Source organism: Mangifera indica, chromosome 20 (genome assembly GCF_011075055.1).
Source record: "Mangifera indica cultivar Alphonso chromosome 20, CATAS_Mindica_2.1, whole genome shotgun sequence".
NCBI classification, from domain to species: domain Eukaryota; kingdom Viridiplantae; phylum Streptophyta; class Magnoliopsida; order Sapindales; family Anacardiaceae; genus Mangifera; species Mangifera indica.
The window spans coordinates 367,686-393,859 of record NC_058156.1 but is presented as its reverse complement, the minus strand read 5'-3'; the positions used below and the strand labels follow the sequence as shown (position 1 = coordinate 393,859).

Genomic DNA, 26,174 nt, shown 5'->3' with positions numbered 1-26,174 from the left:
AATTCTATTTGATATGATTTTAGCTAAATTAAAATTAAAATTTCAATTCAATAATTTAATTTAAAACCCTTTCAAGTGATACTTTTTATTTTGTCAATAATATAATATAATATAATAATAATATTTATTATTATAATAATATTATTTATTTTACGCATTGATGTTACTTTAACAATATTTTAATTAGAAAGAATTCAATTTTAAATTTATTATTATAATTTAAACGGGGTTCAAATCAGAACACATGCAGGCTCGTCAAATTATGCTGCTGATTTTGATCCTCGGGTTGACGCCAATCGACAAAATCCACACGTAATGCTGTACAACATTGACCTAGCGAGCAGCCCAAATAACGTTGTGATTGGATTATTCAAGTCAGGCTTCAAATACAGTAATGAATGACCATCTCAGCTTTAAAAAGTCATCCTGGGCTGGTGGGCTTGATGTGGACTTTCAAGTGTAAACCATGGTAACTTCAAGAACTGGTTTCAGCTAAGGGTGAATCCTAATTAAATCTGAACAAAAACTAATTTGAATTTAATTCAAATTCAAAATAATTAGTTCAAGCTTGAATTTGGCTCATTTGAGCTGGTAAATAATAATGTTAGAGAAGAAAGAGTCATACAAAAAAAAAAGTAACTATAATTGAAGGAAAAAAATCACCGAGACAAACTCCAATGTCGGTATTGAGCTCAAGCTCGAAGAGCTGATCCTTATTCAACTTGAGCTCTCTGGGTTGATGCCAGATAATGTATAAAATTGACCTAGCAAATTGGTTAACAATGTAACGGGATTAGTCTAGTTAGGCTTCAAATAAAATACTATCAATGAATGACCATCTCAGCTTTACCTTGTCAATGGGCTGGTGGGCTTCTTCTGGATTTTCAAGTGTGAACCATGGTAGTCACTTTAATTGCCGGTTCCAGTATTGCCCATTGTTGAAGCATCTTCACACCCATGTTCACTGGCTTTAATTTAACTGTGGATTCAAATCAACTCAAACTCAACATATTTATAAAGACAAACTCAATCTTTAACTCGAACTCAACTCATTCAACTCAATTTACGATTCAAACTCAAACAACTTAAATCGAATCTAACCTTAGTTATCATTATAATGGAAAAACTCAAGTTTGGCTTCTTAAAATGGCAATTGTCGATGCCAATGCATTTGCTTACGGACGAGCCTATTGTGGACTTTCAAACGTAACCTAAATCCATGGCAAACTTCAATAATGGGTTTCAGCATTTTCCACCGTTGAAGCATCTTCACATCCAAGTTCAGTGGCTTCTGCTTTAATTTGTACAACATTTCTGTAGATTAAAAGGGCATTTATATGACAACTGGGGTGGGAACAATGGTTTGGCAAAAACAGAAGAAAAAGGAGCATGCACGTGTATCAAGTCTGTACTAGGATTCAGCAGTCCTCAAATGCTTTCTGGACTCAGCGAGAACATTTAACCATTGGACATAAATCACAATGTTTCTAAGCATTTTCAAAGTGGCAATGGCATCTACAAACATTTACAACTTTTAACATAAAACCAATTCTAGATAGATACCAAAGAAATAAAATACAATACCTCTTGTTGATGCAACCAATTACACGAGCAGATCAACATCATGGAAAACGGATGAGCCTGTTCACAGCTGTGTCTAAAGCATCTACATTTCTCCTCAGCAATTTTCTTCACTATAATTAAGGAACCAAAATTTTGAAGTGACAAGACAAGATAAAATATAGTATGGCCAAGGTTTCTAGGTGGTGTTTATGAACTATCAATACAGGCCACTTTGGCATATTCATTCTCAGGGGAAAGTAGAATGAGCCCATGGGTCCTTAATTAGCAGCTAAAACTAGTAAGGGAAGAGCTAACCAATGTAAAACAACACAAAAACCAATGACGAAGGATACAGTTGTACAGCTAGACTGTCAATGCCTTTCATTTCCTTATTTAATCTGCAAATGAACATCGGTCAGGCCATATTCAACAAGCAAAACATATCCTTATATATAAGCATGAGTTTGGATATTGTAATTCTCCCTCCAAGATTGCAATAGAATGTGTCAAAGGTCTCTAAGACCCTTCATAGTTGTTACTAACTACTAAGCATTTCAATTTGCATCTGAATGTCAACTGTCAGCAGCTCTTCTTTGCCATAACAGTTGGCATTTGCATTTTTTACAGCAACTTCACAAGATAATTTCCTATTCAGATAGTAATACGTGGCTTAAGATATTGCAGATGTCTAAACCTGCAAAATTGCAAATTTACATTGACAAGAGAAGAAGTTAAAATAACAAACAGCATATTGTGAATTTGAGGGCCAGTAGATGGAAGTCATCTCTAAATAACCAGGTCCCAATCCAGACAGAAAAAAGTGAAAATGAAGCCATAAACAGATACACGAAGTTGCCTCTACTCAGAGCGAAAGTTAAATCCATGTTTGATATGGGAGAAATAACCAAAATTACGAAATTCAAAACTTATGACTCAACGTCTTGGTTTGAACATTTTGGATCAAAATTTCAGTACATTTCCAACTTTCAATTATAAGAACTAATTTTAATACTCACTTATTAATCAAAAGCCTTAAAGTAGAGAATGAAAGATACCTAAGACATGAATTTTGTTATGTTTTTGCTGGGTTGAATGTGTAACAAGTATTGAAGAGTCTGGGTTTAAAATATTCTGCTCACACAAAGCTCTCAATTCTTTGCTTCCCTTGGTTTTATCTCTTTTATCTATCTTGACAATAGATGAAAAGAGAATAAATAGATAAATGTTTACTTCGAGGCTAAACAAACCTCCCAAAGCCAAAGCTTAATTTCATAAATTTCATACCCCAATTACATGGACACAATACAAATAAATAACCTGCTGGTTAACTAATTTCCCTTGAGATTCTCCACAAGCCAGTAGCACGTTTTTATTATTGGACTCCAACTAACTCTTGCTTCTAAGCACTACCTGTTATCACAACTCCAACTCCATCTCCATGCACGTGGGTTACAACACATACATGAAATGGTTTAATTTAATAACTAAGGAAATAATAAAGAAAATGATATAATGGAAATGATTAATGCATATCATTCCTTCCCCCTAAATTTCACCCTTGTCCTTAAGGGTGATTGTTGGGTATCAACTTTTAAGGTCCTCCAAGTTTTCCCATGTGGCATCAGCTGGAGATAATCCCTTCCAGTGCACCAGAACCTCTTTTCTTTGTTGTATCAGTCGATGATCTTGCACTGCTTGTGGTATTGATAAGAGCGCATCCTCTTCTTCTAAAATTATTGGTAGCGTGTCCTGCACATCAACCTTCGTTCCTACCTTTTTCTTGAGGTATGACACATGAAAAACAGGATGAATTCTCGATTTCGTGGGAAGTTTGAGCTTGTAAGCCACATTGCCAATCCTCTCCACTATTTGGAATGGACCGTAAAATCGTGGAGCTAACTTGAGATTTCTTCGAAGTGATACTGAAATTTGTCGATATGGCTGGAGGCGCACATAAACATAATCTCCCACCTTAAAAATTCTTTCAATTTGGTGGGCATCATGGTATTTTTTCATCCTTACTTGGGCAACTTGCAAATGTTTAGTTAATTTCTTCAAAATATGATCCCTACTTTTCAATTCCTGCTCTACGGATTCAACTTGGGTAGTTCTTGACACATATGATAAGAGAGTTGGTGGAGCATGGCCATAGACAGCTTCGAACGGCGACATTTTAATGGCACTATAAACACTAGTATTATAACAGTAGGCTGCCCAAGTAATCCAACGAGCCCACTCCTTTGGCTTGTCACCCATGAAACAATAAAGATACATTTCGATAGTTCGGTTCACCACCTCTGATTGCCCATCTGTTTGGGGGTAATAAGCAGATGAGAAATTGAATTTGGCTCCCTGTAGACGGAATAATTCATTCCAAAAAGAACTGATAAAAACTAGATCTCGATCACAAACAATGGATTTAGGCATTCCATATCATTTGAATATATTATCAAAGAATATTTGTGCCACCGAGGTTGCCGTATATGGATGCGAGATAGGAATGAAATGGGCAAATTTAGACAAACGATCCACCACCACAAAAATTACAGTCTTACCTTTAGAGTTAGACAATCCATCAATGAAGTCCATGGAGATATCCGTCCAAGTTTGAGATGGAATTGGCAATGGTTATAGCAGTCCTGATGGCGAAGTGTTCTCCCATTTTTGTAGCTAACATGTCTCACATTAACGAATTTGTACTTTAAAATCTTCACTCATTTTGCTCCAATTAAAAACTGACTTGATTTGATGGAGAGTTTTATGATAGCCTTCATGTGTGCTAGAGTGAAACTCTTCCAGAATAATAGGAATCAAGGGAGAGTCTTTTAATAAGAAAATTTTATTCTTCCTTATAATCCTAAGGTCCCACAACCTTACCATGTTGAATATTTTGCATCATCTTTTGAAATTTACTATTGGCAGCAACTTCTTCTTGGATGGTAACTAACCATCGTGGAAGTAACTCTCCTGGTTCTTCTTTTTTACACAAAGCATCTGCTACCACATTCTCTTTCCCAGTTTTGCACTCAATCACAAAGTCATAACCCATTAGCTGAACTAACCATTTTTGTTGAGCTGAAGTGGTAATTTTTTGCTCCTATAAATACTTTAGACTTTGCTTATCTTACTTGACAACAAATTTTTGGCCCAGCAAATAATGTCTCCAACGTTGTACTCCAAGTACAAAAGCCAACATTTCTTTTTCATAAGTTGATAAAAATAAATTTTTTCCATGTAATGCTTGACTAAAGAAAGTAATCGGCCTTTTTCCTTGCATTAACACTGCTCCAATCCTTGACCCTGAGGCATCACATTCCACTATAAATTGCCTTGAAAAATCTGGTAAGGCTAAAACTGGTGTTTCAATCATGACCTTTTTGAGTTTCTCAAATGTCTCCTCTGATTTAGGTTCCTACCTAAAGTTTTCCTTTTTTAACATGCTCGTTAGTGGTGCTACAATCTTCCCATAATATTGTATGAACTTGCGGTAATAACCGGCCAATCCCAAAAAACCTCTTAAAGCTTTGATTGTCTTGGGTTTCGGCCACTCGAGCATGGTTGATATTTTTTCAGAGTCCACTACTACACCTTTGCTATTGATGACATGCCCCAAATACTTTACCTCCTCTTGGCAAAAACCGCACTTTTCTTTTTTGACATATAATTTGTGTGTTATTAGAATAGAAAATATAATATCAATACGTTTTAAATGTTCCTCTAGATTTTTACTATACACTAGAATATCATCGAAGAACAAGAAAATGAACTTATGTAGGTAATTTCTAAAAATTGAATTCATTAAGGATTGAAAAGTGGAAAGAGCATTTGTCGAACCAAAAGGCATTACCAAAAATTTATAGTGTCCTTGGTGAGTGCGAAAGACCGTTTTCTCAATATCATCAGGATTCATTCGAATCTGGTGATATCCAGATCTCAAATCAAGTTTGGTGAAGAGGGTTGCACCGTGTGGTTCATCCAACAACTCATCGATCATGGGTATTAGGAATTTGTCTTTCACGGTTAACTGGTTCAGAGCCTTATAATCAACACACATGTGCCATGATTGATCATGCTTTTTAACTAGCAGAATTGGTGATGAATAAGGGTTGTGGCTTGGCCGAATGGCTCTTGACTTTAGAAGCTCAGCAACCATTTTTTCAATCTCTGTTTTTTGATAGTGTGAATAATGGTAGAGTCGGGTTGAAACTGGTCCGTTGCCTTCTTTAAGAGGAATGCGGTGATCATGAGATCACTGAGGAGGTAGTCCTTGGGGAGCTTGAAAAAAGTCTGTGTAGGCCTGCATCAATTGATTAAATTCTTCAGTATCATCTTTAGGAATTTCAGGAGACATTGTGCCATGTTGGTTACACATGTCTAGTGAATAAATCTGCACCAAATGACCCATTTTGCTTTTTTTAGCTCCCTGTTAAATTGCACTTCATTAATAATCTTGTGTTCAGGTGCTTTCAAATCTGGCAATTCCACTTTCTTGTTATCCACTGTGAATGTCATGTTTAGCTTTGAGAAGTCCCATAAAATTGGGCCCAATGTGCTTAACCATTGAGCTCTTAAAACTGCATCATATCTTTCTAGTGGCAATAGGTAGAAATCAACTTTTGATGGGAACTTTTTGGATCACCATACATACTCCTTTGCAAAGACCCCCACTTGTTAACTTCAAACCTTCCCATACCATTAGGAGCTATTTCCATTTTCTTGGCAATTTCATTATTTAAAAAATTGTGAGTACTACCCGAGTCTATCAAGACCAAGGATGTTACCCGTTTTTCACCCATCAAGCTTTGTACTTGCATGGTTTGTGGGCTTCGTGCTCCCGAGATTGCATGATTGGATATTTCAGGTACTTTGACCTCTGTTGCCATCACCTCTTCATTACAATCTCACTCGTCTTCATCATCCGAGCAATTTGCTTCAAGGAAGAATAACTTCTTGCACTCGTGTCTTGGTCCAAATTTTTCATTACAATTGAAGCATAGACCCTTTGCTTTTCGTTCGTTAAATTCAGTTGGAGATAATCGCTTGATAGGTCTTTCAAGATTGCTAGTTGTTGTAGTTAAGGTCTCCTTTGGGTCTGCACTTGTTGCGGCTGTCTTCTTAGAATGAACAACTTTATACAAATGAGCAAGACCTATAGTAGATGATAATGTTTGGGGTTTTGCGGCTTGCACGTTCACCTTGATCCCTTCCTTGAGTCCACTAATGAAACAACCAATTTGTTGCTCCGGAAACAAGCGCCTAACATGAATTAACAATCTTTCAAATTGCGTTTGATACTCCCGAATCGAACAAGTTTGCTGTAGCTTATTTAAATCACCAAAAAAATCTTGGTATTGAGTTGGACCATACTTTGCATGAAGTTGATCTTTAAAGGCTTGCCAAGTGATCAGACCTTCATTATCCTTCATCAATTGGTACCATAATTAGGCATCACCTTCTAGATTGAAGGAAGCAAGTGGCACCCTTTCTTCTTCTGGCATTAGATGAAATTCAAAAAATCGGTCGGCTCTACAAATCCAACTAGTAGGGTCTTCATTACCGTTAAATTTCGGAAAATCCAACTTCACCATTTTAGGAAGATAAGCTCCTTTCGATTCTGCTACAATAGTTGAATTTTGCCCGCCATTCGACCTACCGCCAGATCGTCGTAACTGACTATTGGATGCTTCAGCCTGGTCATGATTAACATTGATGGCAACAAAAAGTGCCACCATGGATTCTTGAAGCTCTTTAAACTGTCTCTCTTGTTCCTCCTTTAAGCTTGCAATTTCAGACTCGAGATGTTCAAATCGCTGGTCTACCATGCCCGGCTTTGATACCAAATTGTTATGTTTTCGCTGGGCTAAACGTGTAACAAGTATTGAAGAGCCTGAGTTTAGAATATTCTGCTCACACAAAGCTCTCAATTCTCTGCTTCCCTTGGTTTTACCTCTTCTACCTATCTTGACAATAGATGAAAAGAGAATAAATAGACAAATGTTTACTTCGAGGGTAAACAAACCTCCCAAAGCCAAAGCTCATGGACACAATACAAATAAATAACCTACTGGTTAACTAATTTCCCTTGAGATTCTCCACAATCTAGTAGTATGTTTTTATTATTGGACTCCAACTAACTCCTACTTCTAAGCACTACCTGTTATCACGACTCCATCTCCATGCATATGGGTTACAACACATACATGAAATGGTTTAATTTAATAACTAAGGAAATAATAAAGAAAATGATATAATGGAAATGATAAATGCATATCAAATTTATATATCGGTTGCCCTTTGTTGTCGCATCATGTATTGAAAAGTAAGGGGATAAAAGAAAATGTGAAACTGATATCAGAAGATCATGTAACATAAAAAGTGGTTCGCTTCTATAACCAATAAAATGTGATACTTCAATACAAATAACATAAACTGGGGAAGCCTGAATCTGAAGCATTGTGCAGCATACATACAGATACAAAGTAGTTTTCCCTATTCTCAAATGTTGTGGAAATTGAAGCCAGTGACAATAAGTGAAAGCCTTGTGGCACTAAAATAGAAGAAAATGCAGGATTTTGGGACACCTTAGGGTCTTGTGAGTAAAGTAGAAGTACTTTTACCAGATTCTTGAAGATGGCCAGCAGCATCATTGAAGCATTGCATATGATCAACAGAGGTATCAGTAACCTACAATAATCACATTCCTCTCAGAGAAAGCAATCATACCAGTCTTATATTTGACAAAGAGAAAAAAATCTCACTCTTCATAATATTTATTCAATGAAAGTAATAAACTTTTATGATGTAAACTTTTTGTTTAGCTTGTGTGAAGTCCTTTAATAGTTCAAACATTACATACAAGTCAAAATTCCATACTTTACATTATCCACAGTATTCTTATAAAAAGAAATAATTTACAATGGATTTGATTTTCTTCCAATTCCTATACAATTTTCATAGCAAACAAACAAAATCTAAGACAAAAATGGTCACCCAGCGATTTATATAAAATTCAATTACAATAGTTCTTTGAAGATATTAAAAATAAACTAACCGTACTAATAAAAGTATAAAACTAAGTGTACCAGTAACAGTTAAGTTACAAATGATGTTGTGTCCGTATGTGATTGACTGATTTTGAATTCTAAATAAAATATCACCTAATCACATGCTAAAATATAATTAGTACCCAAATTGACGGATAGTCTTATCCATTGTTTGTTTTATCTCAAATTCAAAAACATTCACACATCTTCTATTAGTAATCTCCTAATCTTCCCGTTGGTGGCCATATGGTATTACATGAAGTATAACTCACAATAAACATAACCATGTCTAAGAATTCAGCTAGAAAGAATAAAAACACAATATAAGTTAAGAAATATAATTCATTTTCTTACTAAAAATTGAATTGTGAAACAAAAAGAAAGTAAAAATAAAGGGCTGACTAACCTCGGAAAGTGCCAAGCGGAAAGAAGCGAAGAGAGAAAAGAAGCTCTCGGCAATGGCCGCAGAGTCTCTCTCCACCACCTCCAGAGCTTTCACGATGTCCTTCCGGTTTAACGAAGGTTTATATTCGCTGTCTCCAGGGGAATCTTGTAGTTGGGACACGTGGACGGTGGATCTATGTCTGGTTCCAAGTTTGCGGCTTCCGGATTCTGCGCTTCGAGTGGAAGCTGTGGATCCATTTCGCGCGAATTGGTCTCGTCCTCAGTTTTGAATTAATAATAAAAAAATATTTATCTATTATGGTATAATTGAATATTTTCAATTAATAATAAAAAATATTTATGTGTTATGTCATAATTGGTTGAAGCTTTTAACTCGATTAAATATTATTTTTTTAAAAATTAAAATAATATTATTTTAATATATATAAAAATTAAAATAATATTATTTTAATATAATTGATTTGAATGTTTCAGGACTCACGCATTTTATTGACTAAATATCCAAGATCGAATTTAAGCTTGATCATATAAAATTTTTGTGCTCGTCTAAATCGAGTTTATTTTGGATCGGTTCAAATCGAATTCACAATCAAATTCAAGTGATCTCAATTTGAATCCACCCCTTCCAAGATGGAAGCTTGGGGGCGACTCTTCCAGCTTTATTAATCCACCTGTGTGTGTTCAAATGACTTTGATTTTCTTCTTCTATGGCTTTAATTTTGACTTCAGAGTCTAGTCACAGCGACTGTCTTCTTTATACTTGCAACCCTTCTGTTCTTGTACATGATCTGATGATTCCAACTCCATCTCCAAAGTCTTAGGATTCGTGATTACGAAATACAACAGCTTCAGCTCTTCCATTCGCCAGGGAAGAGCTAAAGATTCCACCCTAAAATGGCGAGCCGGTAGTTTTGTTTGTTAGTTGTTGGCAAGTTCAGATCTCTAACCAGGTTAAAAAGAAGAAAACAAAAAACCCACCTCCAAAATTAGTGGGATGGGGCCAAAAAACTACAAATACAATGAAAACTGAAATCGCTTTCTGTTATTTTCAAGTAACAGAATCCAAAACCCTCATGCACGTCCATTTCACTCTCCCCATTCCCGACCTTGACATCAATTTCGGGCTTTTATTTTGCACTAACTAAAATACTTCATTTTAATTTTGAACTGAAACCTATTTGTCATCCTTATTTGGGAAGAAATCGACTTCAAGTCTGGACGGTTTCTGGGTTTGTAAGATCTGGAACGGAGCGCATCTCTTGTTGGTATGATCTTTCGAGCTCGGACGACTAAGTACATTTTGTTCCTTCTTCTTCTATTATGTGCAAAATTAGGCGGATCTGGTGGTTAATTTAGCGTTTTTTCTCTTTCATTTCTTGAATGTTGTGTTAGAATTTGTAATTTAGCTTGTATTTGTGTGGATTCCGAGATGAGGTTCGAGTTTTTTTTATGGTTTTGTTTTGTGTTTTCTGAATTATGCTTTATTTGATAGTTGAGAATATGTAAATTATTTTTACTCAGAATTTGAAAATTTAGCTAGTCTAGTTTATTAACAATTTTCACATTTTTACTTTTTTTGATTTAATTTTTTTTCTCTCTTTTAGTTTGTGGATGAAGGGTGAGAAAAGAAAATATTATGCATACTCTAAGAGAATACATTTTTTTGCCTTAAATTCCAGTTTGAAGTTGAATTCACTAGTTGGGGGGTTGGAAATATTGTACTTATCTCTGTTCTTGGTTTTAAGCTTGTGGTTACTGGATTTGTTCTTTATTCTGTAAATTCTCTGTTGTTATTGAACTTGTAGTTGTTGCAGCAGTGTGTACATAGTCAATTCTGAGACAAAAATTTGGAAACTCTATTTATGAACATTCAGTTAGAATGGCACTCAGGCAGAATGGGAATTTTGAAAATTCAAATGGAACTCATGGCGTAAATGATGAGCAAAAAGAATATCCTAAGAGTATGGCTGAGGGTAAGGAAGTTATACTTTCTCTCTTTCATACATATAAACTTGTGTGTCCACATGTGCATGCCATAATTATAGAATTCTTCTTCACTTTGCTGTTTGTCTTATTTGCTCAACTGTATCTTAATCTAGGTAACCAGCTATCAATTTTAATGGAGTGGTTAAATGATATGACTCCTAGTTTAAGATTGCCACTGGAGCCTTCAGAGGAGGAATTTAGAGCATGCTTGACTGATGGAATTGTTTTGTGTCGCATCTTGAACAAGCTATGCCCTGGTTTAATTGATATGGTTGGTTTTGATTCTATGTTAACATGTTTTATGATCAAATATTATAATTTGATTCTCTTTAAGGTTTCTTCACCACAATATGAAGCTGGAGTTTCATTTTCCATGTTTTGTTTTTCCATTTAAAAATACACTGTCTTTTTATATTAGGGGGCCAGTTTTGAGCCGGGTCCTGCTAAAGTCAACCAGTTTCTGGCAGCTATGGATGAGTTGGGATTACCAAGTTTTGAAGCATCAGAGCTAGAGCAGGTACCAGAAGATCTTTTATGCCCATTGTAATTATTGTTTCAATGTGGTCAATTTAGTTGCGTAAATTGGACTGTTGAATTTGAATACCATGATGAACCAATTTGATCTCGGTGTGTTTGGTTGATTGTAAAGTAAGGTGCAAGTAGTTCTGATTCATTCATTGGGCATATTTATTTAGTTTATTAATGGTTTTTAAGGCTTTGATTTATTACACATGATATTGAAGATATCCCTATATGCATTATAGCTCCATATGAGACTTATATGGTGACTTGGCATGTCAGACCCTTGAAGAAAGAATTCAAATAGATAAAGAGGAGAATACATCTTCTTTTGCAAAAATTATTATGAAAGTTGCACATGCTAGCAAGTTTAACAATCATTTTAGCTTTATATTGTTCTAGAAAATTAGATGCATACAGTCATAATGTACTATATCTATTTACTCTATGTGTTAGTGGATAAAGATACCATGTGTCTGTGTGAAGATGACACTTAGTTTTGTGTCAGCATATCATAGTTTTTGGTGAAAAACTGCAACCCGGTTAGCCTCAATCCAACTCTTAATAATGGAAAAGTGATTTTTTTGGGTTTGTTTGTTTGTTGGATGATGGAAGTGGCCCTCAGGTGTGTACTGAATTACCCCCCAAGTAAATTAACTTTAGGTCTTACAATACTTTTTTCTTGGATTGTACCTCTGTTTTTTCTAGTAAATCACGATATAATTAGGTGTTACTTCATCTCTAATTCAAATCACCTAATCATATAGTAATACTTCATTATTAATACACAAATTAGTACTCATTGTTAGTATACATCGTTTTAGTTTATTTTTATGCTTATTTCATGCCATTGATGGGGATGCTGTGCAGGGATATATGAAGCCAGTTTTGCAGTGCCTTAGAACACTTAGAGCAAGTTTTAATTCCTATGACGCTGAAGACAACATCCACAATCATTCTAGAAAGAGGTGGAGTGTGGCAAGAGTAGATCTTATCAAGGAAACTGGTCACCTAAGAGGGAGTGTAAGAACATATGGTAAAAGCTCTGCCATCAAGGAAGATAGCCAATTGAATTCTCTGGATGGAAAATTCCAGATTGGTTTGCATGGTCCAATTACAGAAGGTATATTTACTGCTTTTTAAATGAGAGGGAAGTCAACCTAAATGAACCATATATGTGATTTTCTTCTTGGACCCATAGCGAAAGTATTTTCTTTATAATGAATCACATATGATTGAGAATGGAAGGTCTATATTATTTGGTTTGCCAAATTTACTATATTATGTTTTTGAGCAAGCAACAGTTATGATATTGCGTCTTTAATAATTATTTATTTATTTATTACTAGAGTCATCTGTTTCGATGCATTATGTTACTTATGAAGGATCTTTTTACAGATATTTCTGATATGAAGATTTCAGAACTCATAAATTCAAGGAGTTTAGATGTAAGATCCTAAAGTTCTTTCTGAGTTTGTGTTTGTGCTTGTTTGTGAATATCTATCATGGGATTGTAGTCTCTTATAAAAGTTCAGTTTTCCCATATAAGCATAAAGTCTAATAGTGTTTACTTTTTTGTGATTCCTCAATGCAGAATGCCTCGACTAAATCACTGTTTGGTTTTGTGAATCAAATTCTGGATGAACGCATTGAAAAAAGGAATGGGGATGTACCTCAAGTATGTCAATGATTACTAAAGCGTTTATGGATTGTACATAGTTATGTTTTCTTTTCCTTTTTTTTTTCCTGGGGCAATAGCTGCTCTGCATCTTTAATTAGTAGAATTCTTTTCTATCTGTTCCTATTTTCAGAATTTGGCATGTCTGCTGAGAGAAGTAGTGCTACTCATTGAAAGGAGAATGGCAACTCAAGCACATCATTTAAAAAATGTAAAATGCTTCAGGAAATTATTTCTTTTTTTTTTTTTTTCCTAACTGCTCATAAATACTATATATTTGTATTTGTGCTTGGCTTCAGCAAAACAATCTTTATAGGGCTTGTGAGGAGAAGTACCAATCAAGAATCAGAGTGCTTGAGACCCTAGCAAGGGGGTCTACTGAAGAGAATAAGGTATGAGCAATAGTTTGCCTTTGCTTTTATCCTTTACTTTGTTTATACACTAAATTGACTCTGCACTGTTTTTGTAACTTTTGTGTAGGTTCTTGTAAGTCAATTTGAGCGACTAAAGGTGTGATCATGTTTTATTCTCCTATTTAGTTCAGAGTTCATAATGTAGTTCTTTGTACAATTATAGCACCATGCCTAATTTTTCGCTAAAAAGTCATATTGTTTGCTTCTGCAATAAATTTTAATGATGCCTTGTATTTTATATTAATGTTGATTCAAGCTTCTTCCTTGGGGTGAATAACATCAGAGCCAGTATCAATTCTTGCAGTTCTTGACCTTATGCATATTCAATGTGTTCCCTTCATATTTTCCATATTGAAATATGAAAAAAATTACTCCATGATTATTCTTTTGAAGCATCCTTGTGAAGTGATTAATTTGTATCCTTGTATTTCTTAACATGCAATGTATATGTTTTTTTTCTTTTGTGTGTGTGTGCATATTGCAATTATATATATCTTCCATTTACGTTTGTCATGCCATTGTATTTTATGTCTGATATAGCTGTAAACTTGAATGGTTGCTCAACAACCATAAGTTTTTACTATAAAACTTTTGTTTCTCAAAGATGTATGATTTTAAATTATTTGTGGATGTGACGAAGTGCTTTTCCATTATCTCCCATTTGCTAATTTGTAAGGAGCCACATAATTGATAAAATTATGTAGATTGTTGATAAGGGATAAAATCAATCGAAACATCATATGTTATACCTGTGTTTGTAAGTGATATTCATGGATGCTTTATTGTGATTATGCTATTTCATAGCTTGGTTAAATCATTAGATTGTTCTTCGTGTTTTGCAGGCTGAGAAAACCAAACTGGAGGAGAAGGAAAAGCTCGAAGAGCAGAATGTGCTTAGATTGAAAAAAGAAAAAGATCATAGTAGTATTGAGATTTCTACATTGAAACAAGAATTAGAAATGGCCAAAAGGACACATATGATGCATTGCTTGAAACTGGAAGCACAGTTTGAGGAAACTAAAGTTGAGTCAGAAAAGAAGTTGAAGGAACTTGGTTGTCTTTTAATAGATTCAAAGAAGAAGGTGAAAGAACTAGAATCGTTTTCTGAATCTAAATCTCAAAGATGGAAAAAGAAGGAGTCTACTTATCAGAACTTTATGGATTATCAGTTTGCAGCTATACAGGTTTATCTTTACTTTTAGCTATTGATATTATAGTGTGTTAAGGATTATTCTCACAACTGCAATTGTCACATTGATTAGGATTTAAGGGTAGCTTTTCAGTTCATAAAACATGAAGTCCTGAAGACGAAAAGGAGTTATGCAGAGGAATTTAATCACTTGGGTTAGATTGATAGTTCATTGTTGTTTTGATTTTCTTTACTATCAATTTGGAATTTTACAGTGGGTTGGCCATTTTCTCATGGTGAGTACTTTTTCAATAGGGCTAAACCTAAAAGGGCTTGCAGATGCTGCTGAGAATTACCATTCAGTTCTGGCAGAAAATAGGAAATTGTACAATGAAGTTCAGGATTTGAAAGGTAGAGTGCCTTACAATAATTCCGCTTGATATACCTGTAGATTTACAACTGTTTGTTCCTCTTTCTGAAACAGGAAATATTAGAGTATATTGCCGGATAAGACCATTTCTTCCAGGTCAAAGCAAAAAGCAAACAATATTTGAATATATTGGTGAGAATGGTGAGTTGGTAGTTTCAAATCCCATAAAACAAGGGAAAGACAGTCATCGACTCTTCAAGTTTAACAAGGTTTTTGGTCCAGAAGCCACTCAAGGTAATGTTTTCTTGATCTTAAATTATTGATAGATGGTTTTATTTATCTCTGTTGTCTGGAAATATTCTGACTTTTAACTTTTAAAATTTTATGTTGGCAGAGGAGGTATTCTTAGATGCACAACCATTAATACGATCTGTACTTGATGGATATAATGTTTGTGTATTTGCTTATGGACAAACTGGATCTGGGAAGACCTATACAATGGTGTGTAACTTGTGTACATTTTCAATGTAGGAAACTGTTGTTTATAATATACTTGTCCCTTATAAATTTTTTTTTCAACCTAGAGTGGGCCTTGTATATCATCAGGAGAAGATTGGGGTGTCAATTATCGAGCACTGAATGATCTTTTCCAAATTACTCAAAGTCGGAAGAATTGCATTATATACGATGTTGGTGTTCAGATGGTTGAGATTTATAATGAACAAGTTCGTGATCTACTGTCAAGTGATGGTCCACAAAAGAGATATCCTTTAATTTCATGATTTTGTTTATTTTCATTCTCAGAGATATCACCTCCTATAGGTTTCACTCCATTCCTTCATGGTTGGTTATTATGATTATTTGTAGCATATTCATTTACCCTGTCATATAATAGTGGACTAACTTTGATGGCACCTCTTTTTTAAACAAATAGTGATACTATTATTGTAAAAAAAAGGATCAATGCACTTTCAATTTGCACATTTAAATATTCTCGTACCCAAAATTTGGGTATTGATTCTAATGCTTTAGAATTTGTGTTGCAATTTGAATCTAAAATGAGTTTCTTCATCTTTTGTGTGTGCATGTATACACACACACAAGAACGCATCTTCATGTATTAATTTATGAATTTTATTCTTGCATCTTTATTATTCCTTCTTGGTCCAGTTTGATGTTGGCATCCTTTTTATTACTTTGATCTCAGTATAAAAGATTTTTATGTTTCCTTTGACTTGCACACACTTGGGATTTGGAGTACCACCCAACCAAATGGGTTGGCCATCCCTGAGGCAAGTATGCACTCTGTTAAATCAACCACAAATGTTTTGGAATTAATGAATATTGGGTTGATGAATAGAGCTGTAGGTGCTACCGCACTTAATGAAAGAAGTAGTAGATCCCATAGGTATTATTTCTCTATTTATTTTCCATATCAAATGTTTTCTTTTTCTTACCAAAAAAAAAAAAAAATTCTTTTCTCTATAGTTGAGGTACTCAGTTGATTCTCTTCTACAGTGTTCTCACAGTTCATGTTCATGGCACTGATGTGAAATCTGGTGCCACTTTGCGTGGCAATCTACATTTGATAGACCTTGCTGGCAGTGAAAGGGTGGATCGCTCTGAAGCTACTGGTGATAGACTCAAGGAGGCACAGCATATAAACAGATCACTATCAGCTCTTGGAGATGTAATCTTTGCTCTGGCACAAAAGAGTGCTCATGTCCCATACAGAAATAGCAAATTAACTCAAGTCCTCCAGAGTTCTTTGGGTAATAATTTTACTTGGTATTTATTCTGATAGCAGGTCTTATCTGCCGGATGAAATATATTTCTGCTATTTATACCTGTATTCATGAATGGCTTGCTCTCTGCATTTATGGATTTTTACATTGCAGGTGGTCAAGCGAAGACCCTAATGTTTGTGCAGCTTAATCCTGATTCAGACTCCTATTCTGAAACCATAAGTACCTTGAAGTTTGCTGAGAGAGTTTCTGGTGTTGAATTAGGTGCTGCAAGGAGCAGCAGAGTGGGGAGGGATGTTAGAGAACTTATGGAGCAGGTTGTTGGAGAATTTTTATCTGAAAATTTAGCATGTTCACTACTTTTTTAGTATCTTACTCTCTTATCACTTTCTGCCATAACTTCCCTTCCTAAGCAAAATTATAACCCGTGATTTTTGGATTAAAGTCAAGCCCATTTGATTTCCCAATATGTAACATTAAATTTCTTAGCCAGTGTTGCCACACATTTATATTAAGCTTTATCTTATTTGTCTGGTTTGGATAATTAATTGCAATGCACTTTTGGGGGAAAGATTGGTCCTAAACTGATGAACCTTGTGTGCAGATGTTGAATCTTTTCAATGCCATTTTATTCACAATGCTCTAATTTTCTTTCGATCTTGCAGATTTCATCTCTTAAGGAGACAATTGCAAAGAAAGATGAAGATATTGAGCACATGAGGGTTAAGGCTAATATTGCCAACAGTGCAAACCAAGGTATGAGCCCACTGAGGTATTCATCGTCCTCTCCATCGCTGAGTAGAAAATCTGTAGGAATTCCTCACATAAGTCAAAGATTGTCAGTCAGGAAAGTCCTCGGAGAAACTGATAAAGCAGCTTCTGATATGGACAATTGCTCAGACTTCAGTGATAAGCATTCTGATGCTGGTTCTCATCATTCAGTGGAAGACTTTAAAAACCAGAAGATATCTCCTTCACAATCAAAGTCTGCCGTTGGGGACTCAAGTCAGAATGTTACTGAAGACTTTGAGCTCCTGGGCTTTGGGGAGGCAGATTCTGAGGAAAGATTAAGTGACATTTCTGATGGTGGCCTTTCAATGGGAACTGAAACTGATGGTTCAAGCAGTGTTGTAGAGTTCACTCTTTTCCCTGAAACTGCAAAACCGGCCGAGAGATCAGAGAACACAGAGAAGTGAGTATAACTGACAAAGCCTTTGGGTATTTATATATTGTTCTAGATTTCTGTTAATGTTGCTTGCTCACACTTAATCCAGAAGATTGATTTATTATCATTTCACCTCACCGGTTGCTACATCATCTCAGATAAATAATCTGACTGTAGTTTTCTCCTTTTTTTTTCCTTGTCTTCTTGTTTGTTGAATGCAGAGCCGGTTACCCATCCAAACTTCCAAAGCCCCTCCCAAAGGTGGTGAAAAGTAGATCTTCTCATCTGTCATTGCCGAAGGCCACAAAGGCCCCCTCCTCTAAAATCTTATCAAGTATGTTGGAACACTTTCTACTATTAAGATTCATTCAGTTCCTCACTATTGCAACAGTTACCTTAAATTATTTTCAGTGATTTAATTCTATCTTATTCAACTCCACCCCTTCTCCATTTGCATCTCATTCTTCTTTCAAATCTTTGACAGGTGCTAGGAAACCAACTCCTACCAGTTCGACCAGATTTCCGAAACGAAGGCAGTAATTTTTTGTTGTACTTAATGGTAAATGGACACCTTGTCCCACGTGGTATGTCTCTTACTAATGTATCTCATTTGTATACTTTGTACTGGAAGAGGTAATTGAAAGCCTCTCATTTGTATTATCAATCAAACGAAAAAAAAAAATATTGGTTCATATTGTAAAATTATATGTATGTTTTTACTATCTTTACCTTTGTAATCTGTTTAAATTTGTTTTTAATCCCTTTAAGCTTCTCCAACCAAAGTAGGAAGAAGAATGGAAACCTGCATTCCAGCTCCTCAGTCTTCACTGCCTCCTGTTTAAGATCAAACTGCTGATATTAAGGTACATGAATTGTTTGATAGGTCTAGTACATCATCAAACAAGTCAAGCTCATTTACTATAACTATTACTTAGTATCTAGTTTCTTTTAAGGAAATAATTTTAGTCAGTGGATTGAAGGGCATACAAGTTATCCGATAATGTGTATAATTTTGTAATTATTGAGACTTGAATTAGAATAAATCTGAATCAGCTCCTTGATTGGGCAATGCCTGGTTCTGGTTTGAAAGTACTACTGCTGCAAAGACATCACTTAGGTGGGTTCCCAAAATACACTGAAAACAAGAAGCTTGCTACTATTGAGGATTATGTATATATTTAAGTCAAATTGCATGTACTGGTTCTAATCCTCTTCTCTTTTAAGATTGAAAAACAACAAATAGGGAGAAAGTAACTTGAAGCTTCTTAGATCATACACATGATGAATTGAAAATGGAGGAGGTATTGGTAATCAATGAAGAAACAAACAGTCTCAACTTAATTCCATGGATAACAATATTATATATACTTATTTTGAGTATACAAATATGTATAAATTTATACTTGTCATTATGTAATTAAGCGTTATCTTATTTTTAAGTCAAAATCATTAAAATATATAATTATACATATCAAATATATATTGATTAATAGTTTTATTATCTATGAAGTGAATAGATGGCAAGTAAACACCTCTTGAGTTCAATTGGAACTTGGAAGTAGTGGCAAACTTAATTTCATGGGTCTAGATGAAGATATCTTAATCAAAATCTTGTGGGAACAATTTTTAGGATTCTATTAATCATAGGTCAGTAATAGGAATATGGTTTGATACGTAGATAGAAGTCCCTCGACTCTGTGTGACAACTTTTCATACCATTTTCCCTCTTTATCATGTGTTCATATAAGAAAGGAAGTAACTTATCAAATAAATATTGTAACCTTTCTTCGTCCCACAGACGTAAAGTCATGTCGAAGAGGGTGACATCAAGGACCCATATCTAAATAACAACATAAACAAGAATTTTTATCTGAGACTTCCAAAGCAAGTTGTCGTTGTAGTATAGTGGTGAGTATTCCTCCCTGTCACGCAGGTGACCCGGGTTCGATCCCCGGCAACGGCGAAATTCTTTTGCTGTTCTTTTTTGTCTTTGGTTTTCCGATAATTTTTATTTTTCTAATAATTTTTACTTCTATTTTTTTATTTCATTAAAAATGGAAGTGCAATCATTATTTTACAATTTCATTTTAACCATTATTTTTCCAGCAACATCTGAAAAGTATCATGGAATCTTCTGATGTAAAATTATTGAATAAGATCCAGTTGTTTTTGTTAAAATAGTTGAGTTTAAATTAATTTGAATCCAATCTAAAAATAAATTGTTGAATTAGAATTGGATTCAATCCAAATCCAATTTTGAAGAAGATTGAGTAATGAACTGAACGACTAAATCCAGTGCTGCTAAGATAACAAAGAAAAAAACAGAACATTGCTGGGATTTTCATTATTTTAGTGATAAATAATAATTATTTTTGCTACAACTTGTTTGAAGTTCCATGGCTCCAAACACTGTAGCAACATATTTTCTGACAATCTCCTAGGAGCTACTTCCCCTTTACCACTAAATATTCTACATATATTTAGAAATATTATATATAATAATACACAGAAGTATAATAAAATTGACCGCTATCCTCAAAAAGTACTCCCCCACCACTTCCCCCCTACCATATGGACAGTATGGTGTTTCTGTTCTACTTCTAATCCTATGTAAAACCCTCAATTTGTGGCCTGCATTGGCCAGTTCTTCCTCCAAGTCCCTTATGGAAACTTGTCAAAGCATCCATTTTAGCTTTACTGAGCTTAATGTTGAGTTTATGCCACAAGAAGTTTGATGTGAACGATTTTGTCATCGTCCTTGGATATGGCAGAAACTTACATCCTTTTATAGCCTTTCCACTACTGATGTCTTCTTCCTCCATTTTCTTCTCAGTTCTGATGCGGGAGTTGTCGAGAGAAGCCATTTTAGCTTTTTACCAATTGCGCCGGTTCTGTCTATGGACTCTATACTCTAGACATTGGAGAGAGGGGAGGGTTGATCACATAAGACGGTGGGATCTCTTCCATCCTCTTTGTGACTTTCTTCTTCTCCTCTTCAGAGACAGCTTTGATCAAGAATTTCACTTCCTCCTCAATGAGCATTTTCAGTGAATTGCAGTGGGGCAACTGCATGCTTTTCTCCTGCCCGGTGGCAAAGGAGGTTTCTGTACCATGTAATATGGCAACACAAATCGAAAATGCTTGTAAAGTGGATAACTGAGCATGGAAATCAACTGCATAACGCCCCTCTTCTAGAACCATCATGGACAGTGCTGGTGTGTTCTCTTTTGCTCCCTGCAGACGAACCAAAATCAAGTCAGGACTTCTGAGAGACTGATTGTGTGCGTATCACAGCATGAGTAGAACGTCTCCCGGCAACCTATATCTAGGTAGATACCAAAATGCCATTCACATTTGATCAAGTCTTCCTAATAGCACAAAGGTTTTTTATTAAGAAACAGTATTTGCAGATAATTGTAGTTCTACTTAATACGTATTGCTCTATATTTACAAATCATATTAATGTAGGTCATCTAATTTCTTGCGACGAGGCAGACAATTAAAGGTTATCAAAGACCCTGGGTTACACCATCAAATACTTAAATTTAACTATAGGTTTGCTTTGATCATACACTAAGTTCAACAAGAAGTATACTAAATGAACTAACAATGGGCATACAAGGGTACAACCACTGTCATGTCCTCATATGATTAGATGTTACTATATCTTTAATTCAAAATCACTCAATCACATAATGATATGCCACAGTTTGGACTCCTGTTTGTACCCACTATCAATGCATGAAGTATTATTTTTTCAACAAAATGAGCATGTTTGTACTTATTATCAGTGCATGAAGCATTACTGTTTCAACAAAATGAGCATATAAGTAAATGGACCTAGAAAAAAGCAGGCTGGCTGACTTAAACACTAATGAGATAAAACTGGACAAATTCATTCATGGGAAAAATGTAGAATTATGTTTGGACATTCTGGACATGCATATGAAGTATGCACTGAAACATATTTATTTTTTTCCCAATATATCATCATAAATAACATGCAGCTGTGTTAAACCCACCCCATCAAAATGCAAAACTGCAGGTATAGCTTCTGAATTCAACATTTCTGAAGCTTTATTTGCTTCAAGATATCTTAGGCAGAATCCTACCTTGCAGAACTCATTTGTTATTGTTATGTAAACTCCTGATATTATGTAATTCTATCAGTACAATTTTCAGTATCCAAGCTATGGTGGCATCAAAGAAAAAGCTTACCTGAACAAAAAGTTCCAAAGACTGTTGATTGTCCATGAGTAGCTTATCTTTAGCACATTGAATTTTGGGATTGCTAAAAACAGTAAGGGGGCAGGCCATATCCCAGCCACCACAGTCACAGCCTCCACCCAACCTCCATCGATTTAGCAATGTAGAAGGTCCTCGACTTTCAGAACTTGGCAAAACATGGATACCATTGGGAATGATCACATTCACGTTTTCAGAAATTTTGTTTTCAACAGAGTCTTTTTGAGTATGCTCAAATGCAGAGAAATTGAGAAGATTTACATGCATTTTATCACTGGTTTTATGCCCTCCGTTGTATTTCAAACTTTCTCTTTTCTCAAATGGCACTTGAATAACAACAGCCGCAATTTCAAGGCTTGGACCCAAATCCCAAGATGGCCATGAGCATGGATTTGTTTTATTCGAAGCATATTTTGGTTGATCTCTAAACCCCACCAAACCGGACTCATTATTTAACTCATGATTTCCCTCAACAATACATGGATTAGAACACTTACAAGGTGTAGCATTGGCGGAACACTTCTGGCATTCTTTAGAAATGACACTTTGTTTTACATGCGCAATATCGTACAATACAAACTCTGTCACCATAGAGTTATCAAAAGCACCACCATCTTTTAGTTCTGAGCATAAGTAACAGGAAACCTGCATTTGTCCAACCATTGAGCACTCTTTGTTGATATCACTTGATCCCCATCCACTAGCATTGCTCTTTTTCCTACCGTCAATGGAGTGAAAGGTATATACCCAATTAAAAGCATTATCTTCCTTCCATGTCCTGGCCACAATAACATCTTCAGGGCAATTCAAAAAGAACTCAAAAAAGGGTACTCCTTGTTTATTTTCCATCTTTAGAAGACCGTGTAAGTGTACTGGTGAATTTGCCACAATTGAATGATGTTGTTCTTTCTTGACAAACTGAGAATCAATTTTTATATTCTGGACTGTATCAGAAAAGCCATGAAATAAAGACTTTTGCAATGTCCCTTCCCTTGTTTTTTCCATCCTGCTGGTTTTGACTTCATCAGGTTGCACCACATAACCCAAAGGACTTCGAAGAGACTTGGACTTCATGAATGGGTCAAACATCTTTCTGATGGGGCCAAAACGAGACCTGGAACTGGCTCTGGAGGAGTGACTACTTTCTGACTGAGAAGGTGAATAGCGCATCTCCACTTTAGCAGAATGTGACTTCTGAAATGTCAAAACTTTATCTCTTTCACGTGTGTCACCATCATCTACAGGACCAACAACTTCATCACATCTGAAATTCAGGTCCTTAACTGTGTCTCTCCTTCCAGTTTCAGCAGAATGTTTTTCTGTGCCATCTGAATTCATACAGAATTCAATGAATCCATCTGATAAGCATGGTTCTAAAGAAGGACTGCAAACAGATAAAGCGTTCAATTTTGAGCTTACAGATGCCTCTGAGGTTCTCTTCCTTATGCTTTCCTCTTCCTCATCTGAACTACATAAAGAGTCAATAATCCTAAAGGAAAATGAGGTGTCACTACTACGTGACAATTCAATTTTTTCCCTTTCCTCAATAGCTCCCATTTTCTTCATCTTCCTCACCTCTTTGGAGCATTGATATATCGAACCACGCCTCAGCTCTGTGCTATCTTCCAGTCCAACAGGTCTGGACCAAGTATTTTTACAAAAGGCGCTGCAGTAGCGACAAAAGCTAATCTCCGAGGAACCCTCTTTTACTCCCAATATATCATCTCTATGCATAGGTTTGCCTCTTGCATTTCTCTTTTCAAGGTTTAAACATTGCCGAGGAGATGGAAGAACGGTGTTAGGACTTAGACCTGTAATGTTTTTGTCGGAATCCAATTCCATCTCTAGTCCCATCTCTAGATTCACAGTTCTACACTGAATTTAAAACAGAATAACATAGATGTTAAATGAAGTTCAGTACAAGCTAATCAACCTACAGATAAGCAATTCAATATCATAAATCCAAACAAAAATTAAAAAAATGATATGTTAGCCAGCAGTTAATATTGTCTACTAAAATCATCAGAGGAAGTGCAGAAACAATAAGAACAAGAGTAGTCATAAACCATGCATTTCACATTAACATATCAGATCTTGAAAGTCACATCCTAGTGAGGATCTGTCATGCCAATACATTCACAGGAACAAAATTGAATAAAACAGAAAGCTTAAAACCAACAAAAAAAAAGTGCAGAAAATAGAGGGCAAAATGTTGACATTAAAAGCTTTAATCTAAGCCCTAATCTTAAAGCATTGGTTCAATGAACTTCACCTTTTGAGCAACCATAGTATGATAAAGCAAGCACCCCATCAGTGATTCCAAACTTTGAGATCACAAAAACCAGAAAATAAGTGTGATCCCATAAAAAAAATATATGAAACCCCTGAACCACAAAGAATCCTGTAACCTCTATAAGCACTACCCCAACATGAGTAAAGTGACAGAGATAAAGGCTACATAAATAATGATAATACTTAATGAAACAACTATAGTCCTACTTGCATTCTAAGCCAACCAAAAAGAGAAAAAATAAGGCACAAACCGCAAGAGAAAGAAAACAAGCATACGTACCCCACTAGATCTCTCAGTTAAGTGAGTCAGTGCAAAGAAAAACCCAACAAACAGTAAGCAGAGACAATCATAATCTCCAGTCTGTTGAGCCTAGAGAGCGTATGAATGAAAGAAAGATAGAAACAAAGGAAGTAAAGAGTAAAAGCATAAAAGAACAAGAGTGAGATGGGCCAATGGGCAGAAAAGCTAAGAGGGTTGTTACGAATAAACCCAAAAAGTGAGAGTTTTAGACAGAGAGAAAGAGAAAGTGTAGCAGCATGCTTGAGGTTTAGTGTTGGTGTTTGAGTGACAGAGTGATTGAATTGAATGTCATATGTGATAATAAGTGAAGAAACAACATAAACCAAAAAACTCTCTCTCTCTCTCTCTCTCTCTCTCTCTCTCTCTTGAAAGAAAGAGAAGAAAGAGTTACAAGGACAAGAGACAAAGCAGCTGCTTAGTTGCCGTTAATGTCGAGTGAAAAAGCCATCTTCTTCCAGTCATCATATGCTGTGTTTTTTTATTTTTCACTTTTATGTCTATTGACATGGGCAGTCTAAATGAAAAGACAATAAGGGCCGCCCTGATTGCTGATTTTATATTTTTAAGTGAGGGCTATTTGGACAATTGAACGGAGAAATTAATGCTTTTTCGACTGACAAACCTGGGTGCCCGTAACAATTATTATTAATTTTCTGATTTTGGGAAGAAGCATTCAGAAAGTGTACTCTTTTCGATAATTAAACAAATTTAGTTAATAAACATCACAATATTATTATTCTGCACAAAGTTTCATACAAATCGATTTTAAATATATAAATATATATATATATATTTTTATATATTATTATATAATTAAATTTTATTTTATTTTTAATTTTAAATTATTTACGTACCTAAATAAATACATAATTTTTACTATATTTTATTTCAACTATTATTCTAATACTAAATTATAGGTCCATCCCTCTTATTGCATTTGCCATAATCTTTGCCTTCAAAACATCGAATGAGGTCAAATTCAATCCGAATTATTTAAGTTTCAATTAAACAAATCAAATTCAAACAAAAAACTGTCCTTATTTTTTCTCCTAATAAAGCAAATTTATCCTCGCTTGACTTGAGTCATGTTCTTCCTTTTAACTATAACTGTGATAAGTAGTTGTTAAAGGTCAATACATAGCAAGTTAATAATGCAAAAGTGCAGGGATGGATTGGCAAAAAAATGCTAAAAGAGAAAATGGTAATTAAGAAAACAAATTGGACATAAGTGTGATTGAGTAAGGCGGGAGGTAGCCAAAATTGAGGAGGAAGGCAAAATATCCAACTCAGGAATCTCCGGCTTATTATTTTTTTACTTCA

The 26,174-nt window shown here is 35.2% G+C and overlaps 2 protein-coding genes, 1 long non-coding RNA gene and 1 other non-coding gene across 12 annotated transcripts; 2 read left to right on the top strand and 2 right to left on the bottom strand.

Annotated features, from left to right (window-relative positions):
- Positions 1-572: 572 nt before the first annotated feature.
- LOC123204218 lies at positions 573-9,360 on the bottom strand. Of its 2 annotated transcripts, XR_006499471.1 has the most exons (7): positions 9,013-9,360; positions 8,181-8,247; positions 1,917-2,257; positions 1,585-1,689; positions 1,102-1,314; positions 851-979; positions 573-764 (listed from the first exon to the last, which is right to left on the bottom strand). It is a non-coding gene; the product is annotated as an uncharacterized LOC123204218 (long non-coding RNA). The 2 variants fall into 2 exon arrangements; XR_006499470.1 differs by having other exon boundaries at positions 1,917-8,247.
- A 131-nt stretch (positions 9,361-9,491) lies between these two features.
- On the top strand, positions 9,492-18,738 carry LOC123204488 (kinesin-like protein KIN-14J). Of its 5 annotated transcripts, none has more exons than XR_006499565.1 (23): positions 9,492-10,276; positions 10,817-10,984; positions 11,111-11,268; positions 11,416-11,514; positions 12,387-12,639; positions 12,915-12,964; positions 13,111-13,194; positions 13,328-13,405; positions 13,494-13,586; positions 13,675-13,704; positions 14,450-14,791; positions 14,870-14,951; positions 15,052-15,147; positions 15,221-15,400; positions 15,501-15,607; positions 15,691-15,869; positions 16,350-16,514; positions 16,625-16,878; positions 17,005-17,168; positions 17,517-17,607; positions 17,687-18,043; positions 18,238-18,350; positions 18,501-18,738. XR_006499565.1 is itself a non-coding variant. In XM_044621165.1 (23 exons), exons 2-23 carry the CDS (start codon positions 10,891-10,893, stop codon positions 18,554-18,556), a joined length of 3,117 nt encoding a protein of 1,038 aa, XP_044477100.1. In that variant the 5' UTR covers positions 9,494-10,276; positions 10,817-10,890; the 3' UTR covers positions 18,557-18,738. The 5 variants fall into 5 exon arrangements, 4 of the variants coding, with proteins under 4 accessions (XP_044477100.1, XP_044477099.1, XP_044477097.1 ...); XM_044621165.1 differs by having other exon boundaries at positions 9,494-10,276; positions 17,695-18,043; XM_044621164.1 differs by having other exon boundaries at positions 9,494-10,276; positions 10,886-10,984; positions 17,517-18,043.
- Positions 18,739-19,907: 1,169 nt separating this feature from the next.
- TRNAD-GUC lies at positions 19,908-19,979 on the top strand. Its single transcript has one exon. It is a non-coding gene; the product is annotated as a tRNA-Asp (tRNA).
- A 349-nt stretch (positions 19,980-20,328) lies between these two features.
- LOC123204030 lies at positions 20,329-25,277 on the bottom strand. 4 transcript variants are annotated; one of them, XM_044620561.1, is made up of 3 exons: positions 24,834-25,277; positions 22,235-24,136; positions 20,329-21,250 (listed from the first exon to the last, which is right to left on the bottom strand). In XM_044620561.1, the coding sequence occupies exons 2-3, from the start codon at positions 24,113-24,115 to the stop codon at positions 20,921-20,923; spliced, it is 2,211 nt and encodes a 736-aa protein (XP_044476496.1). In that variant the 5' UTR covers positions 24,116-24,136; positions 24,834-25,277; the 3' UTR covers positions 20,329-20,920. The 4 variants fall into 4 exon arrangements, with proteins under 4 accessions (XP_044476496.1, XP_044476499.1, XP_044476495.1 ...); XM_044620564.1 differs by having other exon boundaries at positions 22,235-24,131; XM_044620560.1 differs by lacking the exon at positions 24,834-25,277 and adding an exon at positions 24,534-24,782.
- Between the last annotated feature and the right edge of the window lie 897 nt (positions 25,278-26,174).

What these genes read in the sequence shown, in the direction of transcription:
- LOC123204030 (XM_044620560.1), bottom strand. Translation starts at nt 24,572, where the DNA reads ATGGGGTGCTTGCTTTATCATACTATGGTTGCTCAAAAG. An exon ending in ATACTATGGTTGCTCAAAAG is followed by an intron (nt 24,137 to 24,533) that starts GTGAAGTTCATT and finishes TTTTAAATTCAG; the next exon opens with TGTAGAACTGTGAATCTAGA. An exon ending in CTTTGGAACTTTTTGTTCAG is followed by an intron (nt 21,251 to 22,234) that starts GTAAGCTTTTTC and finishes GTTCGTCTGCAG; the next exon opens with GGAGCAAAAGAGAACACACC.
- LOC123204488 (XM_044621164.1), top strand. Translation starts at nt 10,891, where the DNA reads ATGGCACTCAGGCAGAATGGGAATTTTGAAAATTCAAATGGAACTCAT. An exon ending in AAGCATCAGAGCTAGAGCAG is followed by an intron (nt 11,515 to 12,386) that starts GTACCAGAAGAT and finishes GATGCTGTGCAG; the next exon opens with GGATATATGAAGCCAGTTTT. An exon ending in TGGTCCAGAAGCCACTCAAG is followed by an intron (nt 15,401 to 15,500) that starts GTAATGTTTTCT and finishes TTATGTTGGCAG; the next exon opens with AGGAGGTATTCTTAGATGCA.